Source organism: Meleagris gallopavo, chromosome 3 (genome assembly GCF_000146605.3).
Source record: "Meleagris gallopavo isolate NT-WF06-2002-E0010 breed Aviagen turkey brand Nicholas breeding stock chromosome 3, Turkey_5.1, whole genome shotgun sequence".
Taxonomy (NCBI): domain Eukaryota; kingdom Metazoa; phylum Chordata; class Aves; order Galliformes; family Phasianidae; genus Meleagris; species Meleagris gallopavo.
In genome coordinates, this window is record NC_015013.2 from 27,550,584 (window position 1) to 27,577,260 (window position 26,677).

Here is a 26,677-nt window from a genome sequence, read left to right on the forward strand (position 1 = left end):
AAAAAGTGTAAAAAAACACCAAGGTACAACACCAGTGGAAGCTAGCAGTAAGTGAACATACATATGCATGTACATGCACACACCCACAAATAAACCCCCAGATTTCACGGAACATATCCTTTTCTACTTGACTTTAAATGGCCTGAATTTTCCCATTTTATGAATTTTTCCATTTAAGACCTGTAAGTTATTTTTCTAGATCAATATAAAATATCACTTCAAGTACTTCATATACCATCAGAACCACAACAGAAGCCAAATTGTAACAAAGTTACTTCAAACTTTTTGGAGAAATTAACTCTGGAGGGCAGCACTCTTTAGCAAGAAACTTAACTACAAGTTCAAACAGAAAAGTGACCTTTGCCTGTTGCTACAAGTATGTCACTGGAGGGGATTTGGCAGAGTTTTTATTCAATGGGAGGAGTCACCTGGCTTTGGTACTGGTTTATGAAAGAGCAGAAGAAAGTAGAAGCAGCAATTGGCTTTCCTAAATGCCTCCGTGCAAGAAGGACATATAAAATATTTTCCAAGAGTTGGCTTCAAATGAATTCTTACCTGTGTGGAGTACTGGCATATCCCACATTATCGCAGTACGTGTTCTTTACAGAGCAAGTCTCTGTACCATAGAGCATGTCTGAGTCCACATAGCCATTCACCAGCCTGATGTCTCTCAACTTCATACTGTCATTTTGTGAATCCAGTGACACAATGTCAGAAGGGGAGCTCACTACACCTGAGTCTTCAGTAGTGTCCTCAGATGCAAAGCAGCTGCTTTCTGATGCTGTTTCTTCTACTTCTGATAGCTCCGTAACTGTATCATCCACTACATAAAAATTATCATGTGCAGGCAGCAGGATCTCTAAATGAAATACAGTAAGTAAAGTTAGTTGAAAGTAGTTAGGAAATAAATACAGAGATCTACTTCTTTGTAAATAGAAAATGAATACATGAAATCCTTTAGAAACAGTACAATAGACCAGAGCTCAATATTTGTGTACAAAGGCTGCTCTGAAAATAAAGCCTCCTATTTTATTACGTTGTCTCATGATGTCAGAGGTAGATGTTGGTATGGCAGCAGAGGTTAAACCTTCTCACCAATATTCCATTACATTTTTTTGCTGTGTGACAGATGGTAGCAGAAGGACAGTGAGGGACAATCTGACACAATGGCACCTAACATGGAAGTGCATATGAAGGTGTACATGAATTCCAACTGACATTCATCCACATTTGCTGAATGTTTCTGGAGACGAATAAACCAAAGTTTAAATGATGGGATGCAAGAAATGATTCCTGTTATTGCTTGTGATGACATCGTCTAATTACTCCTTTTAAATTTTGCCAAATTATCTCCCATAATACTACACATAGATAAAAATAAGCAGCATTTCCCAGGTAAGACACTGAATTGGTATAATAGATCTACACATGGCCTACAGCATGAGTCACTTTATTTTACCATCTTTCAATTTCCTATGTGTTAAGTGGGAGAGTAACAATCATCTCTTAGCAAAGCATAAAAAATCTAGCATTAGAAAAAAGCAGGCACAACTCAGAGCAGAATCTTTCCCAGCTTTCAGTCATTTGTAAAGGAAATCAGGGATATGCTCTTTGCATGCTTAATTGTATTAAGAGTTTCAAGTGATGAGAGATGATTAGATACTGTGTGGTTTTTCATGTTCTGATCTAGTTTGTTTCCTATGAAATACTTGCTGGCTGCTGTTGCTGGTGTTTTTTTGTGTGTGTGTTTTTGCACCACATCATTTAAACACTTTGTTTTGTTGGTGTTTTTTTTTGGTAAGAAATATAATTTTGTTATTTTCCTTAGGTAATGTACAACTTTGCACTCCACTCTGCAATCACGCTATTAAAGGGGAATGGCTAATAGTGTCAATAATTCCAGAGAGCGACTGAAGACAGAAGCAAATTCAAACACACTACTTGTGATCATAATGAATCAATGAAGACTAATCTGAATATTTAATTGCTAATTAAAAGTGTACCCCATTTTCTTCTTCAACATCCATAAGCAAAAGGAAGGTTAAAAAACTGGTTATGTTCTGATCTTGCAGACTCGTGGTAGATGTCTATTACACGAAGACTCCCACGTCTACAAGTGTGATTAAGATTAAACTATTTCTGAAGTCATAATCTACAAATTTTTGAAGCATACGTGAAGCTACATGTTAATGAAAATCATAGAAATAATTCTGTATTACACTGTATACACAGAACTATTCTCTTTAAGTCAGGGAACTGACAGCAACTTTCTTAAAAAAAAGTATTACAAACATAATCTTCGAAGGGTGTAACTTAGTGAAGCTTCGAGTAAAACTAAAATAAAAATCAAAGCAACATTCTCCTTGACTGAGGTTACAAGACACCATTAAGTACTGAAATTGATTTCTGACAGCAGAAGCAATAAAATTCATAGGGTTACAAATCATGATTAAAGTTGTAAGTGCTGTCAAGCATCAATATTAATGATGGGAGATGATCCAAAGACTCTATTGTGACTTTGGAAGTAACGTTACTCCATTTCTTTGACCTTATTTTCTGTAACATTAACTCCAGGTTCCAGATTTAATCCAAGAGATTGTTCCATGTAAAAATATCAATTATAGGAATGAATTATGTGACACTGATGGATTATATTATGCTCATGACAGAACTACAATTAGGAGAACACCAGTATCAAGGAGAAATAAGAATAACTTGACATTAAACACCCGGCAATAAACACCCACAAAAATATACACTGAACGAATAGGTAAGAGTATATGGCCTGCTTGGCTTTTAAGTAAAAACAAAAATCCCCAGCGACAGTGTACCACCAAAGCATTAGTAATAGCTACAATAGGTTAAAAACAGAACAAAGTACAGTACGACACAGCAAAGAAATCACAAGTGGAAAGTAGAGAGTAGAAGCACACGTAAAGTTTTGGAGCAATGCACAATGCAGTATATTTTGATGCAAAGAGACCTCAACATAACACTGGCTACAACATTTGTCACCAGGATGCCATAAATGATCTTCATCCTGCAGTTTATGACAAAGTACCTGCTTCCAGTTCCTGATACCAGGGTGGCAGGCTTTTCCTCTTGAGCTGTTTCTCTCATTTCCTGCTCTTCTTTTTGCCTGCCTGCAACTATTTCTGGCATCTTTCTGTTTCAGATTATAGATCTTTGATCACACAGCTTCACTATCATACTGCAGTAGAGAAATCCTTTTCTCTCAATGTTTTATCCAGCAAGGTGCCCTGCCGCAGGACCCCCACACCCTAGCCCCTTCTTCACACATACTGTTAGAATGAAAACTGATTCTCTTATCATCAATGTCTGCACATGTGAACAGATCCCTATCAGTTATGCTTGAGTCTTGGCATCTGAATCATCCTGTTCAGTGTAAGAACCTCTTGTTTAGCAACATCTATCTGAGCAACGGGAATACAGAAAGACGCCTTTTCATTCAGGGATTAAATTCCCATGAAAAACCAAAATGACTCTCTCACTTCAAGTCTATCAGTTTTGTTGAAGCAGTTCCCTCATCTTTTTTCCCTCATCTTTTATCTTCACAGAGAAGATCCTTTAATTCCAACATTAACACATGTCAACAGAGTTGCTGGATGAGGTAAAACATTTTGATTATCACTGTTGCTTATCTTAACACCTAGGCACACGTGAATATTGACAGCTGAAGTTCTACGTTATGTTTCAGCTGTTGTGAATTGGAGCTATCCTTGGATGGTTGAAGTAAGAACCTGTTCTTCCTTTCACACACTTGAACACATCTTCATCAGTGCAAACTAGGATGTCCAGGTCACATGAGGACACAGCAGTTTCCTCAGAAAACACACAATGCAAAAAGTCCACCTCAATGTATTGAGTGGTCTTGACTCTGGGAATCAGAAAAAAGCTTTTACAGCTTTCTAGTCTTACACAGATAACCAGGTAATGAGCAGTAGCAGATGCAATCCTGTCCTACAATTTTTGTATATTTTCTCCTCAGACAGAGTGTGCATGCACAAAAAACACCACACAGTGAGCACTGTATGACCACAGTAGTGGCAGCCAACTGAGGTAAGTCTGTGGCCAAAAGAAGGAAAAATTTACTATCTGATGCTCTCTACTCTGTCATAATGCTAAGACCATTTCAGTTTGGCCTTTGATTTTCAAGATCTTACACAGACACAAAACATCTGGGTTGAGATACAGAAAACAGCATTTACTCCATGAGCTGGCATACAAATAGCAACTGCCACAGATAGGGTACTACTGAAACAATGCTATACCTCAGAAGACTGCATTTCTGAAGCAGTAACAGTGCCAAGCTCTTCTTTCACTTAGACATAATCCACTTAGAACTATGGATACCCTGAGCTGGAAAGGTCCCACAGGGATCATGGAGTTCAACTCCTGACTTCAAGTGGTTTGAAGTCTCCAACTCTACTAAAATTTTTGTGTGGTATCTCATCCACAGTTTCAGTCAGCGTTCCTCCATGCCTTGCATTCCCCTGTACCTACTCAGGACAACAGGCCCAGAGGAGAGCCCCACCACAGCTCTGCCCTGCTCCCAAGCACCAGGCCTGTCGCTGCACAATTAGGTCAACCACAACTGACAACGGCTTTCTTGGGGAAGCTGTTAGCAGGAATGTTGCCCCTGATCATCAGGAAGCAAAGGGGAGAGTAGCTCATCAGTAAAGAATGCAAGCTTCTTGTTTAACACAAAAGAGATTTCGTTGCTTTAATCTCAATAGGCTGTAAGTAATTAGGAGAACACTGAGCTCTGAGTTCAGAAGAGCCATATCTGCACTTGTGCAGCTTGATATTGCATATATGTACGTATTACTCATACAGAATGCCAGTGACGGAGAGATAGATAAACATCTGGTTTAAATGCCAATACACACTTTCAAAAATGAAGACTAAATTCAATACAAAATGACAATCATGGGTGAAATCCTCACTTTGATTACTGATATCGACTTCAAACAGGACTGAGATCAGACTGAAGTGTTCAAAAGATGCATGTCTCACCCAGATGTATGAAATCAGAACCCAAGTCCACAACACTGAAGACCAAACCATCCCTCCCTCAGAGTCCAGTGTGTACAAGGCATATGTCTTCTCTTGCCAAAGTGCAACTGTTCGCTAAGAGCTGCGACCTCCCTCCTGTTTTTATGACACTGCTGGTTGTTTACTGTCATGTTCAAAGACAGACTACAACCAAAGGCATTTTTCAAGAGATAGCAGCTGATCTGAAGAACTGGAACTTTGTACTGATTTTAGTGATGCAGAGTTCCTATAATTCCTCCGAGTTCTTGTTCCCTAAGAGGTTGGCAATTATTTTCCAATTTCTTTCACCACTTGTTCCACTGAGAAAAAAACTTTCTTTTCATGGATTGAAATTACTCTGCTGTAGTTCAAATAGCCTATTACACTAAAATTGTTAAAAATATTACAAACTTCATCATGTTAAAGAATAATAATTCTTATAATGATGCCCAAATTGCAACATAATTATTTTACTGACAGTACTTAAAACTTCTAGCAAGAGAAAAAGTTGCTCTAATTCTTTGCACTGGCAGTACAAAGTAAAGATCAGCGTTCAAGAAAAGTGTGCAATTCTCATGTACTTGGAAGAAGCCTGGTGGAAAAAGATGGGGAATTATGGCAGCGATTAACAGAGATTATAAAAATAAGTAAAGCAGGAGCAGTGTAAGAACTTTCACACAAGTACAATGGGTACGGGTTATATTTTACTCATTTTGCTCATCTATCAAAAACTTGTATGTGAAGTATAGGTTCAGTTAAAGAACAAGACAGAATGGGCTATCTTCTCTGAATTTATGGCAATTTAGATTCAACATGTTTCTTAGTATACTTGAGCCTGCATGCCTACTTTCACTTTTTAAATTTAAATACTAATTATTTAAATAATGAGCACTGTTATTCATTAACAATAGAATTAGGGAAGTTGGGAAAACAGACTGAGCTCTGATGCATTCTTTTCAATTCCCGTAACTGCCCTGCAGTGGCTGAAGATGTGCCCAAGGAATGTGATAGTGAGGATGCTTTGCAACTTCAGTCCTCCAAAATGAGGATTTAGGGCAACTTAGTACTGTCTCAGTTCATTCAGCTAATAGAAATCCAGAAAAATTTCATTTGAGAAGTACCTCTGGAGGTCACCTAGCTGAACATTCTCCTCAGAGCAAGGCTAACATGCAGCTTAGACGAGGCTGTTCATGACCTTGAGCAGCTGAGTTCCTAAAATCTCTAAGCACAGAGACACCATAGACACTCTGGAAAATCAAAAATCATTCCCTGGGCAACATTATGGCTTCTCCCCATGATGAACTCTTCCTTATGCCAAATTAATTTCTTTTCCTCACTCCAACTTGCTATTGTTGCCTTTTGCAGTGAACCTCTGAGAAGAATCTGGCTCTACTTGCCTCTTCCTGCACTACAGCATTCAAATCCTCATTATCCTTCCCTTTAGCAGGATCAAAAAGCCCTGTGCACCTCAGAATCTCCATGTACACGTACTCCAGCCATTTCAGAGACTTTCTACCAGGCTGCTGCCTTTGCTCTGGTTTGTCAGTATCTTGTCTGAGAGAATGCAAAACTGAGCCCACATTTGGACAATGAGCACACATGTGGCTTCAAGGCAGCCAAGTAGAAGGGAGTAATCATTTCCCTTGATCTGCTGGCCGTGTTCTTGCTAGTGCAATTCAGTATGTGGTTAGTGCTTCATCCCATGAGGGCACGTTGCTGACTCATGCAGTCACGCATGTGACTCGCAGTTCTCATACAATGAGGTATTTTCAGTCTCCTTTCTAGCCTTATGTCCCATACATGTTTTCTTTGCCAACAGGTTCTTTAAATGTGGTTCTTGTTACTGCAAAAAATCTGCAACCAGAAACTACCAACTCAAGTAAATGGCTGCTACCTCTTCGCATTTCAGACCTCCAGTTTTGCCATCTGCCACACAAGAAAACAGAGAAAAAAATGTTCAAAATAATGCAACAGATTTTTAAATAGGAAATTAATAATAGGGCTTTATTATCTCTATTTTTTTCCCCACAATCCTTTCTTCAATGACTGCAGAAATCTCTCTGACCTCTGTAAAGCTAAAATGCTCCTACTGTTGTTGTAATGATTGTTATCCTTCCCCTTCTGGCACTCTTTTCAAACTCATTTTTCACTAGTTCCTTCATTTTAAAAAGACCTTATCTGAAGGCTCTGATGACTCCACACCATAGCCACCAACTGCTCAACCTTCTTCTACAAGATCAGACATAACAGATTCCATTCCTGTGCAAACGCAACATGAAGAGCAAAATTGTTTCTTGTTCTTTAAAGCAAACAAGACCAAGTGTGCAAGTAGATAGGTTTTTCTTTTGATTAACTTAAGAAAACTAACACCATGCTTGGAGAAAAATGAGTTAATAGTGTGAGTTTTCTGCTTCCTATTACACACCATGAAGCATGATGGTTGCACTTTTATAAGAGTAAGCCAGAACTACATACAGGATGCTTCCCTGGCTCTCCTTGTTTCTTCACTTACGTGCAAGGAGCGAGGCAATGTGCCTCACCTGTGCAGCTCAAAAGACTATGAACAAACAGACAGCATAGATTAAAGAAGCAGGATAACACAGACATATATTTAAGAGTATACAATAGATAACTTCAGACTTGTACTGTATAAATCACTATGTGTAATACCAGAAACACGTTGTGATCAACATTGGGGCTCTTTAGAGGCCTTTGTGGGAAAGGAAAATCTAGATCTAACAACAGAAACTGTCTGATATAATAAGCCTGATGGAGAAATAAACCACTCTCCACATTTTGCTAGCAATTATTAGTTGTAAGTGATAGATTTTGGCAATCTGCATCCTTTACAGTGGTGGTTGGCTTCAACTCAAGTATGCTGCAGAATCTAAACAAATGGACTGTGAAGGTGATTTTCATGAGCCACCTTTGAGTACAGATTGTAAAATTGTCTGAAAAGCGTATGCAGTATAATGATTAAAACCAGAAATGATTAGTGCACCTATGCAATAAAACAATGTTTAATTAGGTGATTTTTAGGACCACAGAACAAAAGGCCATTTGCTCAACATTTCTTTTTAAACTTCTCCATCATTTTCCCTGTCCGTTCTCTTCTTGTCAATTCATTCCTTTCTTTGCTATTTGTCTTTACAGTTAACAATTTCATAAAATCTATTTCCAGCACAATCCAGGGAAAAGAACCATAAAACACTTTTGCACTGTAACTGTATTCTCCTTCCCCAGAGACTAGCTGCTAGTAAGCTCAGTAAGGAAAAGACAAAAAATAACCCCTAAACCAAACATGCATACGCACACACTTATGGGATTTAGGAACTCATTCTGTATTACAGAGATACCATTCCACTCACAACTGTGCATTTATTTCTGATTGAAAGTGATTTAGAAGTTGAGAACTGTGGAAAAGAATAAGGTTTATCTGTAATTGACTCTCCGTTACTGAGGCCATCAGGAACTATACGCATGCAAGTAAAAAACTTTGAATAGCTCCGTTCTAATTCCGGGACAAAGTATACTTGTCTTGTGCATGTAAGTGCTTCTATTGAAAAATCCTGCGTGAGTGAGAAGAAAATACGTGTGGTGCCATCCTAACAATACAGATTTATTATGCAGTAATGGCAAAAAAAAAAACTTGTTTCATTTAATAGCAACAGCTAAGAGTGAACTTTGGACTGGAGTGGAGGTTAACTAAATGGGATTTCACCATCTTGTTGAGTTTTTGCTGAGTTTTCATTCATCCTCACAGCACCTCAGTCCATTCAGAACCATGATATTTCCCTTTGGTGCCCTCTTCAGTGCATCACTCACGTTTCCTTACATCACCTTCTATCTTAGATCAGAACAGTACTGATAGCATTGTCTGAAGTCAGACAGATCCCTGAGAAAATGAAATGTTTCATGCACAAACCACTTGTCTAACTTACAATTAGGACAGCACAATAGAACTCCATTTAACTGGTCAAAACACACTTCAGCATAACCATCAATAATATAAATACCTCTGCAGTAGCTAGATCCAAATTTAGATATGAAAATCTTTTCATACATGTCTGTACTATAATGACACAAAGCTCACTCTTACCTCCTTTGTTGTACATTACTAGACTCTTTCCCTCTTTGACCATCATCGATAGAACACCTGCTTCCTCTCTGAAGTTCAAACTCCAACAGACCCTTCCATACAGTTTGGTTGATGATTTACTTTGTCAATTATATTTGGAGGAGTATTTTATCCTAGAAAAGCACGCTTCTTTTCTGAATTAAGGTATTTCGTATTTTACTATCCATTCACATTCAATTTCTTTTGTAGCTAACAAAATCAAAGACCAGAGTGTATGAAGTCTCTCCCCGAAGATCTTGCATAAGACCCCTCAGATCAGCATTGTACTATTCTCAATGGACACTTCTTGGCTGTCCTGCAGATGACACCTCCTGCTGGGCAGTGTGCAAACCAAGGGCAGCAAGACCAGGACGCTTGTCACAAAACATGCTGCTTGGGACTGTGCAGTCAGCAAAAAGCCACTGACAAGCTGCGTAAAGGCCCACAGAGGCCACTACTTGTAGGAAGGACACCAAAGGATAGCTGTTTTTTCCAATAACATAGAATAGCCAAGAAATCACTGCATGGGGCAGGAATCAATTGCTGAGTACCATAAACTCCTATTCAGGCTCTAGCCACGATGTTATCCTTTTCAGACATGCACAATGGTGAGAACTTTCTCATCAGGAGCTTAGTTAGGAGGGAATATGGGACAGGTGGAGAACATGGTGCTCACACAACAGCTTTGCTGTCATGCAGAGTCATGTCTGCATGTCATACACCCTTTGACAGCACATGGACTAGATCAGGTCATTTCAGACTTCAGCAGAGATGAGAATACCTAAGTCACAGCTGAATTTGGCTTATTCCTTCACAGTCCTCTTCTGAAGCAAGCTATCTCATCAACTGTGCTTTGCTCTCAGGCTCTCCTTCCCTACTAACTTAGAATACCAACAACAAGAAATGCAAACAGCCAAGCGTTGTAAGCGATATTATGCTTTGTAATGGTTTGTGTATAGCAAAATATTAATAGCAATACCTTTTCTGGCACTCCTGTGACCAGTACCCTCATGGAAGAAAAGCTCTTCTTCGGAAATGGGTCTTTATCTCAGCACTGACTTGGAATAAATTTTCCCCTTTCATATTTTACTGTTAGCATCGGGTCCTGCTTCCATTTAATCAGGCGGGTTTTGCCACTGACTTCAGTGGGAGCTGGATCGGACCACTTACTGATTAAAATGCAAAGCTGCAGGTATCTCCTCCATGGGAAGAATCCCCACAGGGAAAATCTATCTGCATTTTTATTCATGTGAAGCATTTTAAGACTTTCATTTACACAGTTCGTTCAATAATAACGTGCATGCTGTATAATGGGGTACCCGATTAAGCATGCTTAAGTGCCTTCCTGGAGCAGGGCCATTTCTAGAATATGATGGTTCAGTATGAGCATATCCTCAGAACAGACATGCTAGTTTGGGAAATTTTTCACCTAAGTTAATGGGCTTAATTCTGAATATGAACAGCATAAAAGCTCGTTTTTGCTACGCAAAATTCTGAATTTGCTGTTTTTAATTTTTAGCCTCAGTTCTCACAAAAATAAACTTGAGAACATCACACTGATGTAAGTTTACAAGTTTGTCTATGAAATTCTCTAACTTTTAAACCATAAAATTGGCCATTTTTTTTTCTGAATTAGTCGGGAAGAATAACAGTGCTAAAATTCAATTCCGTAAGTTTCATCAAGAAGTGGAAGAACCTTTGTAAATTATTAAAGAAAGAACATCTATTTATTCATCTCATGATGGAGAGACGAAGGCTACAAACTACAACAAAACTCCAGAGTTGATCTTTTTTAAATGTCTAGAGAACTGAGTAATTAAAACAGAAGTTCACAGGATCTGCTTAAGGAATTACTTGGTGGGGTCTGGAGGAGGAAAAGTAGAAAACAAAAGAACAAGAAAAGGAAACACTCACAAATCTTCACAAATTCAAGTTGTCTTTTAAAAGCAAGGTGATGAGATTTCCTTCTCCTTCTATCTGTTCCCTTCATAAGTATCTCTTTTAAAGATTTTGGTTTTAATCCCCAAAAAACCTAAGCAAGGATTGTGCTTGGAAAATTTTACACAGGTGTGACAGGTTACTGTACCAGTTTGTACAGGACAGTTTATACTGTAATGCTCTAACCTTATCTTCACTCTCCTGATAGCTCATCATGACCCTCTCACCTTAGAGTGGCCCCTATCAGACCAGTGCAGAATTGAGTTGGCGGCTTGTTATTAAACTTACATGCCATGATGTGAAGAGTAAAGACTTCTGTGCTTTCGGTCTGCTAATTTTCTCACAGGCACTTATTTAATTCCATGGAAAAAATGCAAGGAGTTGCCTTGTGCAAGGATTTTTTTGAGTAAAAAAATTCAACCAGTGCACTGCCAAAACCTTGTAATATGAATAGTGACATGTATTTTGTGTACCCTGAGAGTGTAGAAAGGCCTTTTTAGTACAATCTGTGTCCCTTGTAGGAGTACACTGAAGACAAATGATTTCATTTGAGGAGTATCTGAATCACATCGATTAGCTTGATGAATACAGAACAGGAAAGCTGCCAGGTACAAAGGAAGCTGGGCATGTCCACAGGGGAGTGGAGCAAACAAGCAAATTACAGTATATGCATGTTTTTTTTCTTCCTTTGACCAAATGTTTTCATTTGGAAAACTCAGACACTTAAACCTCAAAGTTTCTTTAACAGACTGGTCAGTTAATCAGCACAGCTGTTTCTGAAAGCAAGTAGAAAGGGGTTTTAGAAGTAAAAAACCCATATATTTTTAAATCATGACTGATCATGAAAATATCCATATGTGTTGTGTTTAACCAAAATAATATTCCTTTTGGGGAAAAAAATAATAATAATAATTCCTTTCTCTGGGAGGAAAGCAGGGTAAGTTTTACCAGGTAAAGGAGGATCATGTCATTCCTGATCACTGACTGAACTGTCAGTACCCAAAAAGAGTGTCAGATAAAACTAAGATATAAATGTGTTCTTGCCATAGTTCCCAAATGTACATTTCAGCTCTCAGTAGTAACGGGAAGCGATATGGGCTGGCCCTTCTAGAGCACTCAGCTGGCCACTATTAAGCTGCCTCCATACAGAGTCAAGCCGAAAAGTCCATTTAGCTTCCACACTGCTCCTTTTGTTACAATCAACAGTCAACTGCAGAAAATTCTTACTGTGAATTCTAAAACTTTCCCAGTACTTTAGCTTTTTAAAATTTACATACATTTCTTACATAATTCTTTATAATTCTTGCAGATTAAGAATTATAAGAATTCTTGAATTCTTGTCAAAGACTTTCACATATAGGAACAGTTTATGAATATAGTTGGCTTCATTTTTCTCTCACTTGGCTGAGAAAAAATTTTCATTAATTTTCAGTTTTTTACAAAGTAAAAAAAAATTTTTTTTCAACACCTTATCAAGTGTATCAAGCAAAAATTGAGCAAACCTTTTTAAAATTAGGTATCAATAATAACCTTCATAATAAGCTTGAATGAAAAATATTAAATATTCCCCTACCACTGCTTATGACAGGTTCCATATATTTTTAGCAGTTTTACTTTCATCTTTTAACCACAATAGTCTTATAAAAAATATTTGCCAGCTACAGTGTTCCTTTCTCATTCTTTCCTCTGTCTTCTTTTGGTTTAGGTCTTTGTCCTCCAATACACCCCACCTTCGCTTATGGTACAGTAGGTTGGAAAGTAATTCTTTTATCCATGCCAGGAACCAATTATGGAATCCACAAAAGGAGCTGACAAAAGAGGCTCTGTCTCCGCTCTCAGCCTTTTGCTCCCTCAGGCCCTAAAACCCAGAAGTGAATGTGCATGGACAGAATTCTCAATTTCTTAGAAGAAAGCAGGCAGTCATCTTAGTGAGTGCTCACTGGTTTAGAAGTGGTAATAGGAAAAGCTGAGTATGAGTATCTTTGAGGTTGGACGAGTAGTTTGGTATGAGTATTATCATCTACCTGGTACAGAAAACAAAAGATTTTCAGCCGTTTGCTTTCTGTATCTCTGTGTCATGACTGCACTTGAATCAGTAGGATCTTGTACCACAAATTTCCACGCCATTTCAAATACCAACCTCCCTGTTTGATTTGGCCCATTACGTGTAATTGAAGCCTAACTTCCAATCTATACTAGGAACTGAAGCTCGGAGACGCACACAGTCACACCATGTGCACGTACTTGGCTGGACACAGATGTTTAGTCCAGCTTGCTAGTGAGTAAATGAAAGTTTCTCCACTGGTATGGGTGTGACAGTTTCTATAAGTCCCACAGAGTACATTTAAGAGGCTACCCAGTTATTAAAGGTGAGCCTCACAAAGTTAATCTCTTATTCTGACTAAGGAAGAGGAAAACAGGGAATTTGGTTTCACTTAGCATAAACAAAGTTTATCCACAGACCACTTGTATGGCAGAACTGGGCTTCAAGGGAGTTAGAAGAAGAGAAACGTTTTTATATTTAGTCAGAGTGGGAAATGGGAAGCTAAGTTTTACTCCACACATTATGAAGTAGGTAAATAAGCAAAGAGCTATTTCCTCATATGAGGAAATGAAATTAGAAAGGCAATTTGATTCACTGGTGTCCAGCCCCTTGCTTACTGTAACCAGAAAATATTTTGTTATATTCAAAGGAATTATACCAGGGTCAACTTCTGCTCGAAGTCTGCAAAGTCTCTGGTATTATTTCCAGTACTATGACAGCAAGCTGAGTGAACACGTAAGGGAATGCAACATACACGCTTTATGCTGTTACCTTTACAGAGGACTGCATCTCCTTCTTCAGTGCTTTCTCCAGTCATGAGAAAAATGAAAGAGATTTAGTGACCACAATTTAGAATTTGCTTATTGGAACTGAACAGAAAAATAAATCCCTGACGTTCGAGGCACATTCAAAGGATATAAAGGACTTAACAGCTATGCATAAGCAGTATATCATCTGGTTCTGACACAGTTCTTGCTACTGGGCTAGATCCTTTTAACAGCCGTTCACCACCTGTAGATAAACCACTACTGAAGAACACGCAATAAACGTCACCAAGCAGCTTATTTGTGCACAGAAAAATACAAGACCACCCTTACCCTTCTCTACCTCGGCAAAACCCAGTTAAGATCATCATGTGTAAGCTCTTCTGCATGAGCAAGAAATTAACTGTGTCACTTTTTGTTCTGTCAACTTCTTACATATTTCAGCAGTGGACATCTGTATAGTGCCTGTATGGCCAGAGAAGCTTATCTGCATACTGTGCATGAGATATGTGAAGAAGCGTGTAAACAGTGACAGCAAGTTTGTCTCACTGTCCCTGAGTGGGGAGTTCATAGTTTTGTAATGACATTAGAAAACAACATGGCTGTAATTTTGGAGGGATGGAATAAGTTACATTCTGTCTTCTAAAATAACATGTATTTTAGTATGGAAAGTTAAATGGTGCCTACTGCGTGAACTAAATATATATTGAGAGTCATGGTAGTGATGAGAAGCCAAGTTAGGGAGACAGAACTGCTGTTTTATATACACACGCTGAGCACAACTCTCACACTGAGGCACTTTTTACTGCAAAGGAACTGAAAGGAGGGCTTAAATGCAAAGAATGAGCATATAAGAATCACACTCACAGTGTGGACTTTAAATATGCAGAATACAGGGACAGATGATGGGCATATGATGGATTGCATGACCACGTTTAATAAATAAATGCATCACAAGCCTTTGCAATCTATCACATCATTTTGACCACATGATCTACCTACCTATCGCTCTCCCCAGCACTTAGACCCCACTTAGTACTTAAGACTCTCCCCTTAGTGCTCTAGACCCCACAGCCAGCTACAAATAACCCTCCATAAAAACTGAACAAAAAGAGACATAATTTCTCCTTTCACAGATATATTTAAAATATTCTCTCCCCACCTCACTCAGAATAAGTTTCAGTTATGGACAGATAGAGCGTATTTTCTACAGATAAAAATGGAATTAATTCAAAGGTTAGTATTCTGCAGCTCTGTTGCTGGAAAAGAAAAAAAATCCAGTTGCTCAGCACAAAAGACAGCATACATTTCAATCCTCAAAGTCATAAAAAAGACAGAATTTCATGTACAAAAATATTTAAGGGTGCATTTACAAAAATATTAAGGGTGGACTGTCTCCGAATCTTCGGTTTGAAGATGACTGAATGACTGGTAACAAAGTCACTTGACTGTGGAAGAGGATGGACACTAAAACCATCTACACACACCTTTGAAATGCTACAACTCATGCTGATAAACATTCCTAGTAGAACACATCCTTTAAGATCTACACTCAATGTGGCCAACTCCTACGTACTTGCTCTTCAGCACATACATCAACTACACGCACTGATTCCACACCTCGGACACAGGCTACAATAAATACACTGGCAATATCTGCACTGTAATAAGTAACAAAACATGCCAACACCCTCTGCAAACACACCTAGAGTTAAATTTTGAGGTCATGTCTGGAAAATGCCATCACAATAGCATATGCAAATATGATTTGGTTTCAAATTTGTGATTAAATTGATTAAAAATAGTAGAAAAACTACTTTTATTTTTGGTTGATGAACAGAAGAACTCTGTTTATGAGTTTCTTAAAGGCTGAAATTATTTGCATAAATGTGATGATACTTATAGTTTAACATTCACCTTTAGCATTATCCTCACTTGCAGCTTATTGCAGATATTTGACAACGCTGGCTCCCTCTGGTGGTCAACATAAAATAAAAAAGTTTTAAATGTCTGGTCAGTAAAATCTGTCCACCACGAAGCTTAATCTGTTAATAATTCACAGGATTTTGTAGGGGATGAGGACATTTATCGTGCATCAGAATGGTATTAATCATAAATTATACATCTGTCCTTATTTCCTAAAGGGACTAAATGTCAGCCGCCAGAGTCATAAAACTGCAAGTTATTTTGATCCATATGCTAACACTGCATTTACTCACCATACTCAAACACTTCCCAGTTGTTAGGGGTTTTTGTTTTTCTTTCTTTCTCTCACCCCAGATAGAGAAGCATTTCACCCTGAAGTACAATCTTTCAGCAATGCTGCTTGGTAGTGCAGAAAAGTGGTGAATAACTTAAATTTCTTACTAACTCTGGTAAGACCATTTTGATGGAGAGGTCTATCACAGCAGTCAATTTATTATCATCTTCTTCATGTCATTCTCATTACATTTCTCTTGTCTCTGTAGATAAAAATGAAAGGCATAAAACTATGCCAATGCACATTTATATCTCTGCTAACTTAAGACTCCATCAAACTGAACTAAACTGTCACTTCTTCCAGTCACTGAAAATAACAAACATTCATTTCCAGGAGCAGAACTGAGGTGGCTTCAGAAACCCTGGGTAAGGCACAAAGCAAGGAGGGATTCCCTGAGCGCACCTCAGTGCCGAGCTGGTGCTTGCAAACCAAACTTCCATCAAGTTCATGTTCCCATGGTCTCACTTTGCTTGAACGCTCTACCCCCTCATACACACATTATTAATGAATTAACAGTCATGAAATAGCTTATCTATGCGCTTCCATTGAATAGATTTGGATATAATGAGTGCCATTGGAAGTTCATTCCCACACTGTATATAATAATGGGAGGTTTTAAACATGCTAATGTTGGAGCATGAGCACAACTGCTTGTAACTAAGATGATTTCTTGTAAACATACAGCTTTTCTTTTTTCTTTTTTACCATTTAATACTACATATACGTACCTGGCATTTCTAAAACTTGAAGAAACAAAGAATATGAGCTAGAACAAGGAAGAACTTATATTTTTGTTTTTTTTGTTGTTTTTTTGTTTTTTTTAATTCAGGAAGACAGAGCTAGCAATTAAAACTGGTCATCACAATTTTACACAGAATTTCATGGAAAATGTAAATTTCCACAAACACGGGGGAAAAAACAAGGCAAAAGAAAAGAGGCAAATTTGGGATTTTAATACAAAAATGAAATAAACTAAGGATGAGCAATGAATTTCTGAGTTTTCACCCATAGAACTTTCAAGTTCAAGCAGACCATCTGGAAACAGCTTTTTACAGCAAACGTGCCAGATAGGTGGTGAGGATCATAGTTGTATTCTTTCATGGCAAGTAAACCTTTTCATCAAAACTGTGACTTAGTTAAAAAGTTGACCTTCCAGTAAGCTGAACTGGTGTAAATGCTAAGAATTGCTTTTATAGTATACTGTACTTTTACACTGTACTCAATACAAACCCCTTTGTTTTACCACTTTATTATTCTGTTCTTATTCTAGTCTTAACTCCATGGGGCATGCAACTCTGCAGAGTTACAAATGGGATGTAAATATAGTAATAAGAAAAGGTAAATTAAGTTCTTAATTTTCAGATTGTGTATATCTTTTTTTTTTTTTTTGAGAAGACGTACAATTAAACTATTGTCTTGTCTTCAGAAACTATAACAAAGTACTTGGCAGCATAGACAGATCAATTCCACTCCACTTTTTTTAGAATACCTTAGGGTATTAAATATATATTCTGAGGCATCACTTAAAACTTATTAACTACATGTCATATTTGTATTAAAAGACATCAAAACCCTTTCTAGTCATGTTTCACATTATCTGTAGGAATGCTTTGTTTTGTTACTCTCCATTTTGCCTACCTGGAAAGGATTCAAGATGAACATGATTGTTTGCTTGAGGGTAAAACAATAATTTTTCATCATTTAAATTAGACTTCTGTATTGCAACTCACTAATTTAAGTAACATAAGTGTCTTAAATCATGGCACATGTGAGGTCAGAACAGTTCTGGGTGTGAGCACCACTGCAACTCATAAAACGTATGTTTATAATTGAAAATGATTAAAAATACATGCCTTATGGGCTACTCACACGAAGAAATTTCTTCAGTGCAAATAAATTTCGGTAAGTACAATCCTATAGCTGACATTTTAATTGTAACTCACTGAATATTCCTATTACAACTGTAAAAAAGAGAGTCGTGGAACGAGATTTATCTTGAGCGAAGAGTGTTTGCATCGTTTGTTACAGAAATAGAACACACACCTTGATTGCCATAGGATGACTCCAACATCAAGATAAAATTAATCATACTAAGCACCAGGATGAAAGCACAAGTAAAGCCTATGAATCAGTATATTTGGTACTGATTCTTAGTATTATTTAGGCTTCTTTTAATCAGATAGATCTTTCTATTTCGTTTTTTCTTCGCACCTTGAATGATAGCCAAGATACAGAAAGAATCCTGTACTTCAACTTGTACTTCAACTAGGCCATGCCCAGTTCTACTTTTGTTTTAAAGGAACAAAACATATGCAATGGAGGAAACATAAGATGTATTTGAGAATGTAAAATGCTGTAACTAGGCTAATAGAAAAAAGAAAAAATGTTTTTAGGAAGTTTTCATGAAATCTTTAGATAGTATTGAAAGACACCCTTTCCCCATACCACACGCTCTTTGAAACACCAAATCAAATTAAACTATGACTCAAAGTAAAGAGAATCCTTCAAAAAAGAACAGACAAATGTACAGATAATGCTTCTGAGGCTGATATATAGATTTATGTAACACAGCATTCAGTTCTGGAGCATACATCTCACAAATGAGTATGAAATGAACCTCTGCCAAAAATAATCGATAGTAATTAGAAGAGAATGTGAAAGTTCAAAAAGAAAGGAAGCCAAAATCTCAGTCAGAAAAAACAAAGGTTCTTTTCCAGCAGGGAAGGAAGAAAGGCAACAGAAGAATCGGGGTAGCAGAGGCAACAGGATGTTCAGAGGTATGAAGGTCATAGGAAGAGGGTCTGTCAGACGCGCTTGTTGTATGAAGGGAATGATGCACAACAATAAACTGTTGGAGGAAAAAAAGAGTAAAACAATAAAATAATGAATACTGTGTAGGAAACACAACAGAATGGCTAGCATGCTCAGTAACCTTCAAGAACCAGAAGCCCAACGGAGTGCCCATACACTCAAATTCTGAATTCCACAGATGCTCTGAGACTGGTTCCCTGGGTTCAGGTATAAGCTAACTCAGTCCCAACAGTGTGACACCTACTGATATGCAATGTGTCTACAAACTTTGCTTAACTTGGCCTGAACTTAAATTCTCTAGAAAGTGCAAGGTATTGAAAATTCAAATTCATTCTTTTTCCTCAGATCAGGCTGGACAAGTATGAGGCGTGATGATGGTATAAGCCCCTACATCATCCTTACCGATTTTCCTGTTTTGCAGATCATCTGTAAGAAAGAAAAGACTGGGCCACTTGAAAGACTCCTGCATCACTGCATTACGATAAGCCAACAAAATTACCTACTCAGCAATCTCCAGTTCTCAATTAATTTGGAACCACATGTGGTTTTCTCTCTCTGACTTTCTGTACCCGTTTTTGCTTTAACAAAGTCCAACCTTTAAGAGACTATCCCTACTGACTGTGAAAGACTGCATATATATCCAAGGTGACTGAAGGAACATGACCAAATTGTGAAATAGTCACAGCTTTTGTCAAGTGGCTTATAGTACCCATTAATATATCACTGACATAATGAAAACATAAATAGATACAGGGACAAGGCTCCTTTCTACTCAGATTCTTGAAATGCACCTGGTATTACCCAGTTTATTGAGACTTTTCAGACAATAAGACATAACCAAAGCCATGCAAAAGAGGTGACAATCTCCATTTCTGTACTACCAAAGCACAGTTAATTAATTGTACAGTCACAAGCCATGAAAAATCTGATTAGTAAGATAAGGAAGAAGACAGGATCCCATAAATATATCATTTTAAACATGCATACAACATGCAGCTAAGGGTCAACAAGAACAAAATTAACAGGAAAGCCTATGAAATGAGAATAAAAAGATTAAAAAACAAAATCCAGTTGGAACAATTGCACTCTTGTTTGTGGGAAAGACTCTTACCACTAGAGCCAGAAACCCCAAATATCTTAGCAAAAGCCCTATTCATGAATGACTTATGCTCTACCTAAGTTTGGAAAACTCCATGAAGAGCGATTACCAACATCCTCTATGAAATGAAAATTCCTTAACGTGGATTTCTCAGAGCACAACGGGACAACTGTGTGTCTGCTGGGAAGGAACGATGGGTGGGGCACAGTGCCTCACAAACTATGGCAGATCATAAGGAACAAGAATTTAAACTCCACACGATCACATAATTATAATTTCTGAATGGGAATCACATCTTGTCAAATTGCTGCTGACAGTCACCCACTCAGCAAAAAGAGACCACAATCATCATCAAAGAAAGCTGTTTTGAGAGTCTTTTCAGAACAAATATGCCTTTCATCAATATCTGGCATCAGTAGCTTATCCTCCTTCCCACCTTGTTCTATGAGAAAACACATTTACTGAGGTTAGAGTCAGGAAGATTGAAAACTTTGTTCTTCTTTGAATCTACCGCCAAAGTCCTATTTGCAGTGCTTGAGGCATTCTCAGGCAATAAAAACCATCATTGCAAAACTCCGTTCTTTACCACTCAGTCACTACAGTATCTAAGCACCTTCTGGAATTGAATTAGGCAATGTAATTAGCATATGTCATGTGTGCTGCTTATTCTCATATGTACATCTATACACGTTTCTCTCCTGTAAATCTATATGCATAACTCTATCTAGGTAGAGTACACTATAATTATAAAGCTAAACTTGCCCCTCTCCAACACTGATGCTTCATGTCTAAAATAAATATTCACTAAACACTACTGCTTTGCTCTCAATAAACCAAGGATAATAAAATCTCACATTATGTTTCCATGTACAAGCTTAATCAAATCATTTTGGCTAGGATATTGTGTTTGTTTAAGAGCAAATGATCAAGCTGATAATATCAGCGCTGCATTGATTAAAGTGTATTTGATCAGCAACGGAGATCAGGAAAGCATTGCAAAATATTGGAGTGGTAGAAACTCAAATGAAGTAGAAATATTAACGTAAAGAAAGTCACAACAGATTTTTAATAAAGAGAATACTGTAGGCAAGCTGATGGTATCTAGCAAAGAAGGATTTTAGGGATGATATGATTTCTGTGCATATGTTGGTAAATAAATGAATTTGGGTTAATCCTCAATAAGGGTCAGGTTTTCTCTTAGTATGGATTGCCTCAGTTTTTTTCTCTCCCCACAATAAAACTCAGCAATCATTATTTCCTTGGCACAGTTACAAAAGCAACACAACGCCATAGATCAGTTGGTTCTGAACAGCAAAACCACCAACATTAAAGTGTCAGAGTAACTGCTACCTGTAGAATAATTTTAGTAAGAAAACACCCTGGAAAAAAATCCTTGTCAAATTAGCAGCTAATGGAGGGATTTCTCTACCCCATGGCTTGGAGACAGACTCCTAACCTTCAAAGAAGTGTCCATGTGATGCCATAATCTGCAGAGCTTTAGTGCCTTTACAGGATCTCCACGGGCGTGCAGGTCAAACCCACAGGGAATATGCTACATGATCAAAGACTTGGATTGTGTACAGAGAATTAAAGACAGTCAATGGATAAGCACGAAAAAAAAATGAAAACATGCTTTTCACAAATACCCTAGGTTGTGGAAACTATTTTATTATTTTTGTCTGATAACAGTTATGCCTTGAGGGGAAGAGCAAACAAAAGAGTATCCAGAGGTATCAAGGAAGATGTTAGGACAGAGGTATCAAGGAAGATGTTAGGACAGGAAGGCCTTTAACAACATACAGATTGTGTAAATGGTTTAATTTTCCTGAAGGGAGACACCCTGCAGTTTTCAACCTAGACTCACAGACCCACTGACTCCCAAAGGAATTTGTCTCTGCAGAGAGAAAAAGTGTTAGTACAGAAAATCAAAGATGGAGAATTAATACAAGGCAGTGAATTTTTGCTTCCAGTTGGGCAAATGCACGTGTTTTGGTCGTTGTTTTAAAATGTTGTTAATGGCCAGGGATCTCTAGCAAACCTGCCTGCAAACAAGTGCTTAATTTACTTTGCATTAATTAGTTACACTGCATTGGACATTTCAAAAGACAACAGGCTAGAAAAAGGGAAAAAGCAGACACATATGTACAGAGAGGAAAGTCTGGAAAAACTACCCCTGAGAGTAATCATCAGAGATGAAATGCAAATACATATATTTTGAAACATACGTTTAGGTACCAGTTTTGTTGGTGCTGTAACATCTGCTTCTCTGTAAGAGACTGCTGGATCCATATTGTCTCTTTCAGGAGGAGGGTAAGGTGGGGGTGGGGGGATCACTAACTGGGGTGGGTCACGAGTGGGGCCCCTAGGAGGCTTTTGTGGCACCTGCCGTCCATCACCTACAGGGGATCAATTGACTAGTTACTTCAGCATCAAGACAATAATTGCTGTTTACTGTTTTATAACATGCGTTGATTTTCCTTTACCCATATCCAAAGTCCCTCTGGATATAATTCTGCTCTTATTTAACCCCAGGTAATTAATGGAGAAGGAAAAGCCTGGTCTCCTACATCAATGAGAGTAGAACCAGGCACAAAATATACGTATACATCACAACTAACAGTTGATATCTTTATCGGTGTTTTGCCAAATATAAGGAAAGGTGAAAAATAAATGGGAAAAAAAAAATCTAAGGAAATATAAGGAAATGAAACATGAGAAAGTTATATTATTCCTAAGTATCAAAGTGAATGAATTTGTTCACTTCTAGGATACTTTGTGTGACTATTTTCCTCACTCTGTAAGAGAAAAAAGGAAAATGCCTCAAATCAGTATTTTTAAGTAGGTATCTTGATAGGTTCTTCTTTTTCTAGGTAGTTTTTGTATCATTTTGTCAACGTGGGGAAGCAGCTGATTAAGTCATTCTTAAAAAAACTATTGAGCTACCATAGGAAACACTCATAACTTTGACTGGGAGCCTATTTCAATACTACATGCAATAACTGGATAGATATGCATCATTGCACTATGCTGCAGTGCTGAAAAGCTGCTGCCAGTTTGTAGTGCATAGGCCTAGAACAACTGCAATTCAAAATGTGCTCAGATGCTGAAAGCAAGCTGAGGAAACACAACTGTCTGATTGCTCTGTCCTCATGCCCTGCCCTAGGCATATGCACATTGCTCACTGATGAAAATGGATACCGGTGATGGACCTCTTGCCTGCTCCATTCTCACTACTACTGCACTCTTATGCTCATGCTCTGGTGCTGATGAGAAAGGGAGTAGCACCAAGAGTGAGGAAAAAGATTAAGCCATTATGATTACAAGTTAGGAGTCACCAGTTTGAAGAAACTCACAGCACAATTAAATGCTGCCGATATGCACTCTTTTTAACTGCTATGAGAAAACAGCACAATGCTTTGGGATCAGAGCAAGTGTGTCAATATTAAATACTGAAGTACTCCCCATCTGCCTGTTTGAGAATATTTTAAATAAGATCTTTTGCTCAGATTCATGAGGCTAAGTTGGGAGATGCACAGGTAGCTTTAATTTCTTTTTCATCATGAGGCTGCCTATTTCTCACAGCACATTTCCCCCTCACTACTGTCTTGCTTTTTTCACAGCTTTTCTTTCCTGCTTTCAGAGCCATCTGTGCTTTCTCATCGTTTTCTTCCAAGGACCAAAAAGCGAAACTGTTTTACCATTCTTCCTTTGCTGTAACATTTCTTCTTGTTAATGAACGTATTCATTCAAGAAAGTAGCAGAAAATGAGAAGCACTGAAGACTGAGCTACCGTGGGATAAGCTCTTTGTCGGTGTAAATTAATAAGGCTCCGCTAAAGTAAACGATACTAAACCCTTCATCAACAGTCTGGCCAGCAAGCACTTACGTACACAGCACTGAACAACTAGAAGTGGTTCTGCTCTGCTTTATTTCAGCTGCAACACTGAGCACCGATACAAAATAAACTTAATACTTAAAAAAAGTTAAAGCACTAAGTGTTATCAATCATCAACTTGCAATAGGGCAAGATGTGAGAAGTGTCAGGCTGTGACATCAGCAATAGTTAAAAGTAAGCCTATTTGCTGAAAACTCTTGTATTATATAGCACAGACATAACATTCCCCTTGGGGGGCTTAAATAAGAGATGTCAATGGAGTTGAGCATGTCATAAGATAATGGACTCCTGCTGCTGCATAAATGCTGAGGCATTAAATGTGAAGCATTTACTGAAAATAAATGTTGGAACAAAGCCAAGAGGTTTCTTTCTAAACTGTGAGGCACTCGTAATGTAAGCAATTATGTATGACAGGATGTCATATCTTTATGTCTTAGGCACTTTATGGAACATGAGGTCAAAGGCATGAACTGAAGTGCACTGAGTGCATTACAGCACTTAGAGAATGATTCTCTTAATGTACTGAAAAACGAGTTCCAATATGTGGGGTTATCATCTCATATCTTTACCCATCATAAAATCACTTTGTTTGCTAAAAGCATAATCTTGGGGTCCTCACTTGGGCAAAGCTCCCACCGACCTGAATGAGCTTGCAGTCAGATAACAATAGAGGTCTGGGAGAGCATTTTTCAGTATTCTTGTATGACAGTAAATGTGTCACATACAGCTGAAGACCAGAGTTCCTTTGCTGTCTCCAGCTACGTATGGAATTCCTTTAAGAGTACCAGTTCTTTTCTTCTAGCTATAGACTAAGGAGAAATTAATTTAAAATAACATCAAGGAACACATTCAAAATAAAAACTTCACTGAACATGGTGAGTCGATATCAAACTTTTGGAGGACTACAGGAAAAAAAAAGTCTTTCAGTTTTAGGAACATTTAGGAAAACCTGAACAAGCTTGATTGTACTTAAGTTCTAGTAGAATTCCATGGCTTCGGATGGATTCAGAATTGCCTGGCCTATTTCCTCATTTTCCTTTTACTAGCAAAACCACCAGGACCTCGGAGGCACGGAAAAGGCCCAGGACAAATGCTTTGGAATATCTATCTTGTACCAAACATTCATATCGTCCACAGGATTATCTACCTTTTACTACTTCATAGTCCTCTGAATGGTGCCATTAAAACAAGAGGCAATATACAAACACTTATTTCCAGACTTTCATTCTGTAGAATAAATGTATTTTTTTCCCCCCAGGTTATAAAATTTCCCAACTCACAGCATAACAGAATTAAGAAAACTCTGAATACTAAGTGCTGAAAGCACATGCATGGAATTACACAGGAGAAAAGAATGCCTCTTACCCATTGTGCTCTTCCTCTTGTCTTCCATCTCTTCCCTCCTATTTGGCATGGCAGGAGTAGGTGGAGCAGACTGAGTTGGTGGAAGAGGTGCACGCCTCTTCTTTTTCTGTAGATCGTTAAGAGATGCTCCTTGTGAAATCTAGTAAAATTGAAAAATATGCAAAGTAAAGGATGTATTGGTGGTTTTTTTAAAGTTATCAACAGCATAAAAAGTGATTGCCATATCACCTAATTTATTTAGCACACAGAACTATCAAAATATTTAAAGTAAGTATTTACAGCGACAACAAGAGATTGGTAAGACAGAAAACAAGAGGCATAGTAATGCACTCAGAGAAGTACAGGCAAGAACTGCAAAGAAATGTCACAAGAGAACTACCAGTCTATTCCATTAGATATTTGTGGTAGGAGACTGGAGAGCAAAGCATAGTATCAGACTACATGTAATGGCCTAACTCATACTATGCTCTTGTTTGCTCATTGATTTCTTCAGATCTTAAATTATGGTTAAATACTGCAATCTGTATATGTAGGGAATAAATGTTCTCTCATTTCTTTCATTTTCCTCTCAAAATGATGCTTCAGGACTTGTAAGAAGAGAATCACAATTTGAAGTCTGTTTGTATATGATTAGAGATGATACTGTAATCGATTTATATTTACTGGACTTCTTAGACAAAGTTCCAAAGATCTCTAACACCTCTGCTTACAAAAACTGCAACATATTGCTTGGCCAGCCAAAACTTCATTACTGTTTACAGTGCTTTTTATATTATAAAAAATTTTATTAGAAGTGTCTTAGGTTTCACTGCATTGCATAATATTTTCTGTTGATTGCTGAAACATAGTTCTGTTTCCTTTCACCAGAAAAATAATTAAAAAAAAAAGAAGAAGCAGAAAACGTGTGCGAAAACCTGCTGAATTTTCATATTTGAAAAGTACCAGCAACAATAGACAGAACCAGGCACAGCTGAGTCAGAGGGCAATGCAAACTGCCCACACATAGCATGCTGTCAGCATTCCTCAGTGCTCCCTCATATTGCTTCACTGCTCCGTCCATCCTGATAATCTACCTACCTGAAGATATTTAATATAAAGAACTGCCTGGTAGTTTTCTAATAGTAACAAAGGCCTAAGTAATAACAACTCTTCCTTTAATCCAAAAGACTAGTGAACTCTTAAAATGCGTTTGTTGTGGGTGATTTCATTAAATGAATTCTAGCTTCACACTGCTCAAAGGTATTATCAGAGATCACAGGAAAAGCATTCATTTGTATGTGTCCTTTCCTAGGTTGAGTGGAAACTCTTGAGTGTAAACAAATTTTACAA

At 37.8% G+C, this 26,677-nt stretch overlaps 1 protein-coding gene across 1 annotated transcript; it reads right to left on the bottom strand.

The window, feature by feature from the left end:
* Positions 1-526: 526 nt before the first annotated feature.
* LOC100543611 (protein cordon-bleu-like) lies at positions 527-25,512 on the bottom strand. The gene is made up of 3 exons (XM_031552789.1): positions 25,349-25,512; positions 22,314-22,484; positions 527-859 (listed from the first exon to the last, which is right to left on the bottom strand). The coding sequence occupies exons 1-3, from the start codon at positions 25,395-25,397 to the stop codon at positions 552-554; spliced, it is 528 nt and encodes a 175-aa protein (XP_031408649.1). The 5' UTR covers positions 25,398-25,512; the 3' UTR covers positions 527-551.
* Positions 25,513-26,677: the final 1,165 nt, after the last annotated feature.

Coding starts and splice junctions, on each gene's coding strand:
- LOC100543611 (XM_031552789.1), bottom strand. CDS start 25,397: ATGCCAAATAGGAGGGAAGAGATGGAAGACAAGAGGAAGAGCACAATG. Junction 22,485..25,348: donor CAAGAGGAAGAGCACAATGG/GTAAGAGGCATT, acceptor GATCCCCTGTAG/GTGATGGACGGCAGGTGCCA. Junction 860..22,313: donor AACAAAACTGGTACCTAAAC/GTATGTTTCAAA, acceptor TATTTCATTTAG/AGATCCTGCTGCCTGCACAT.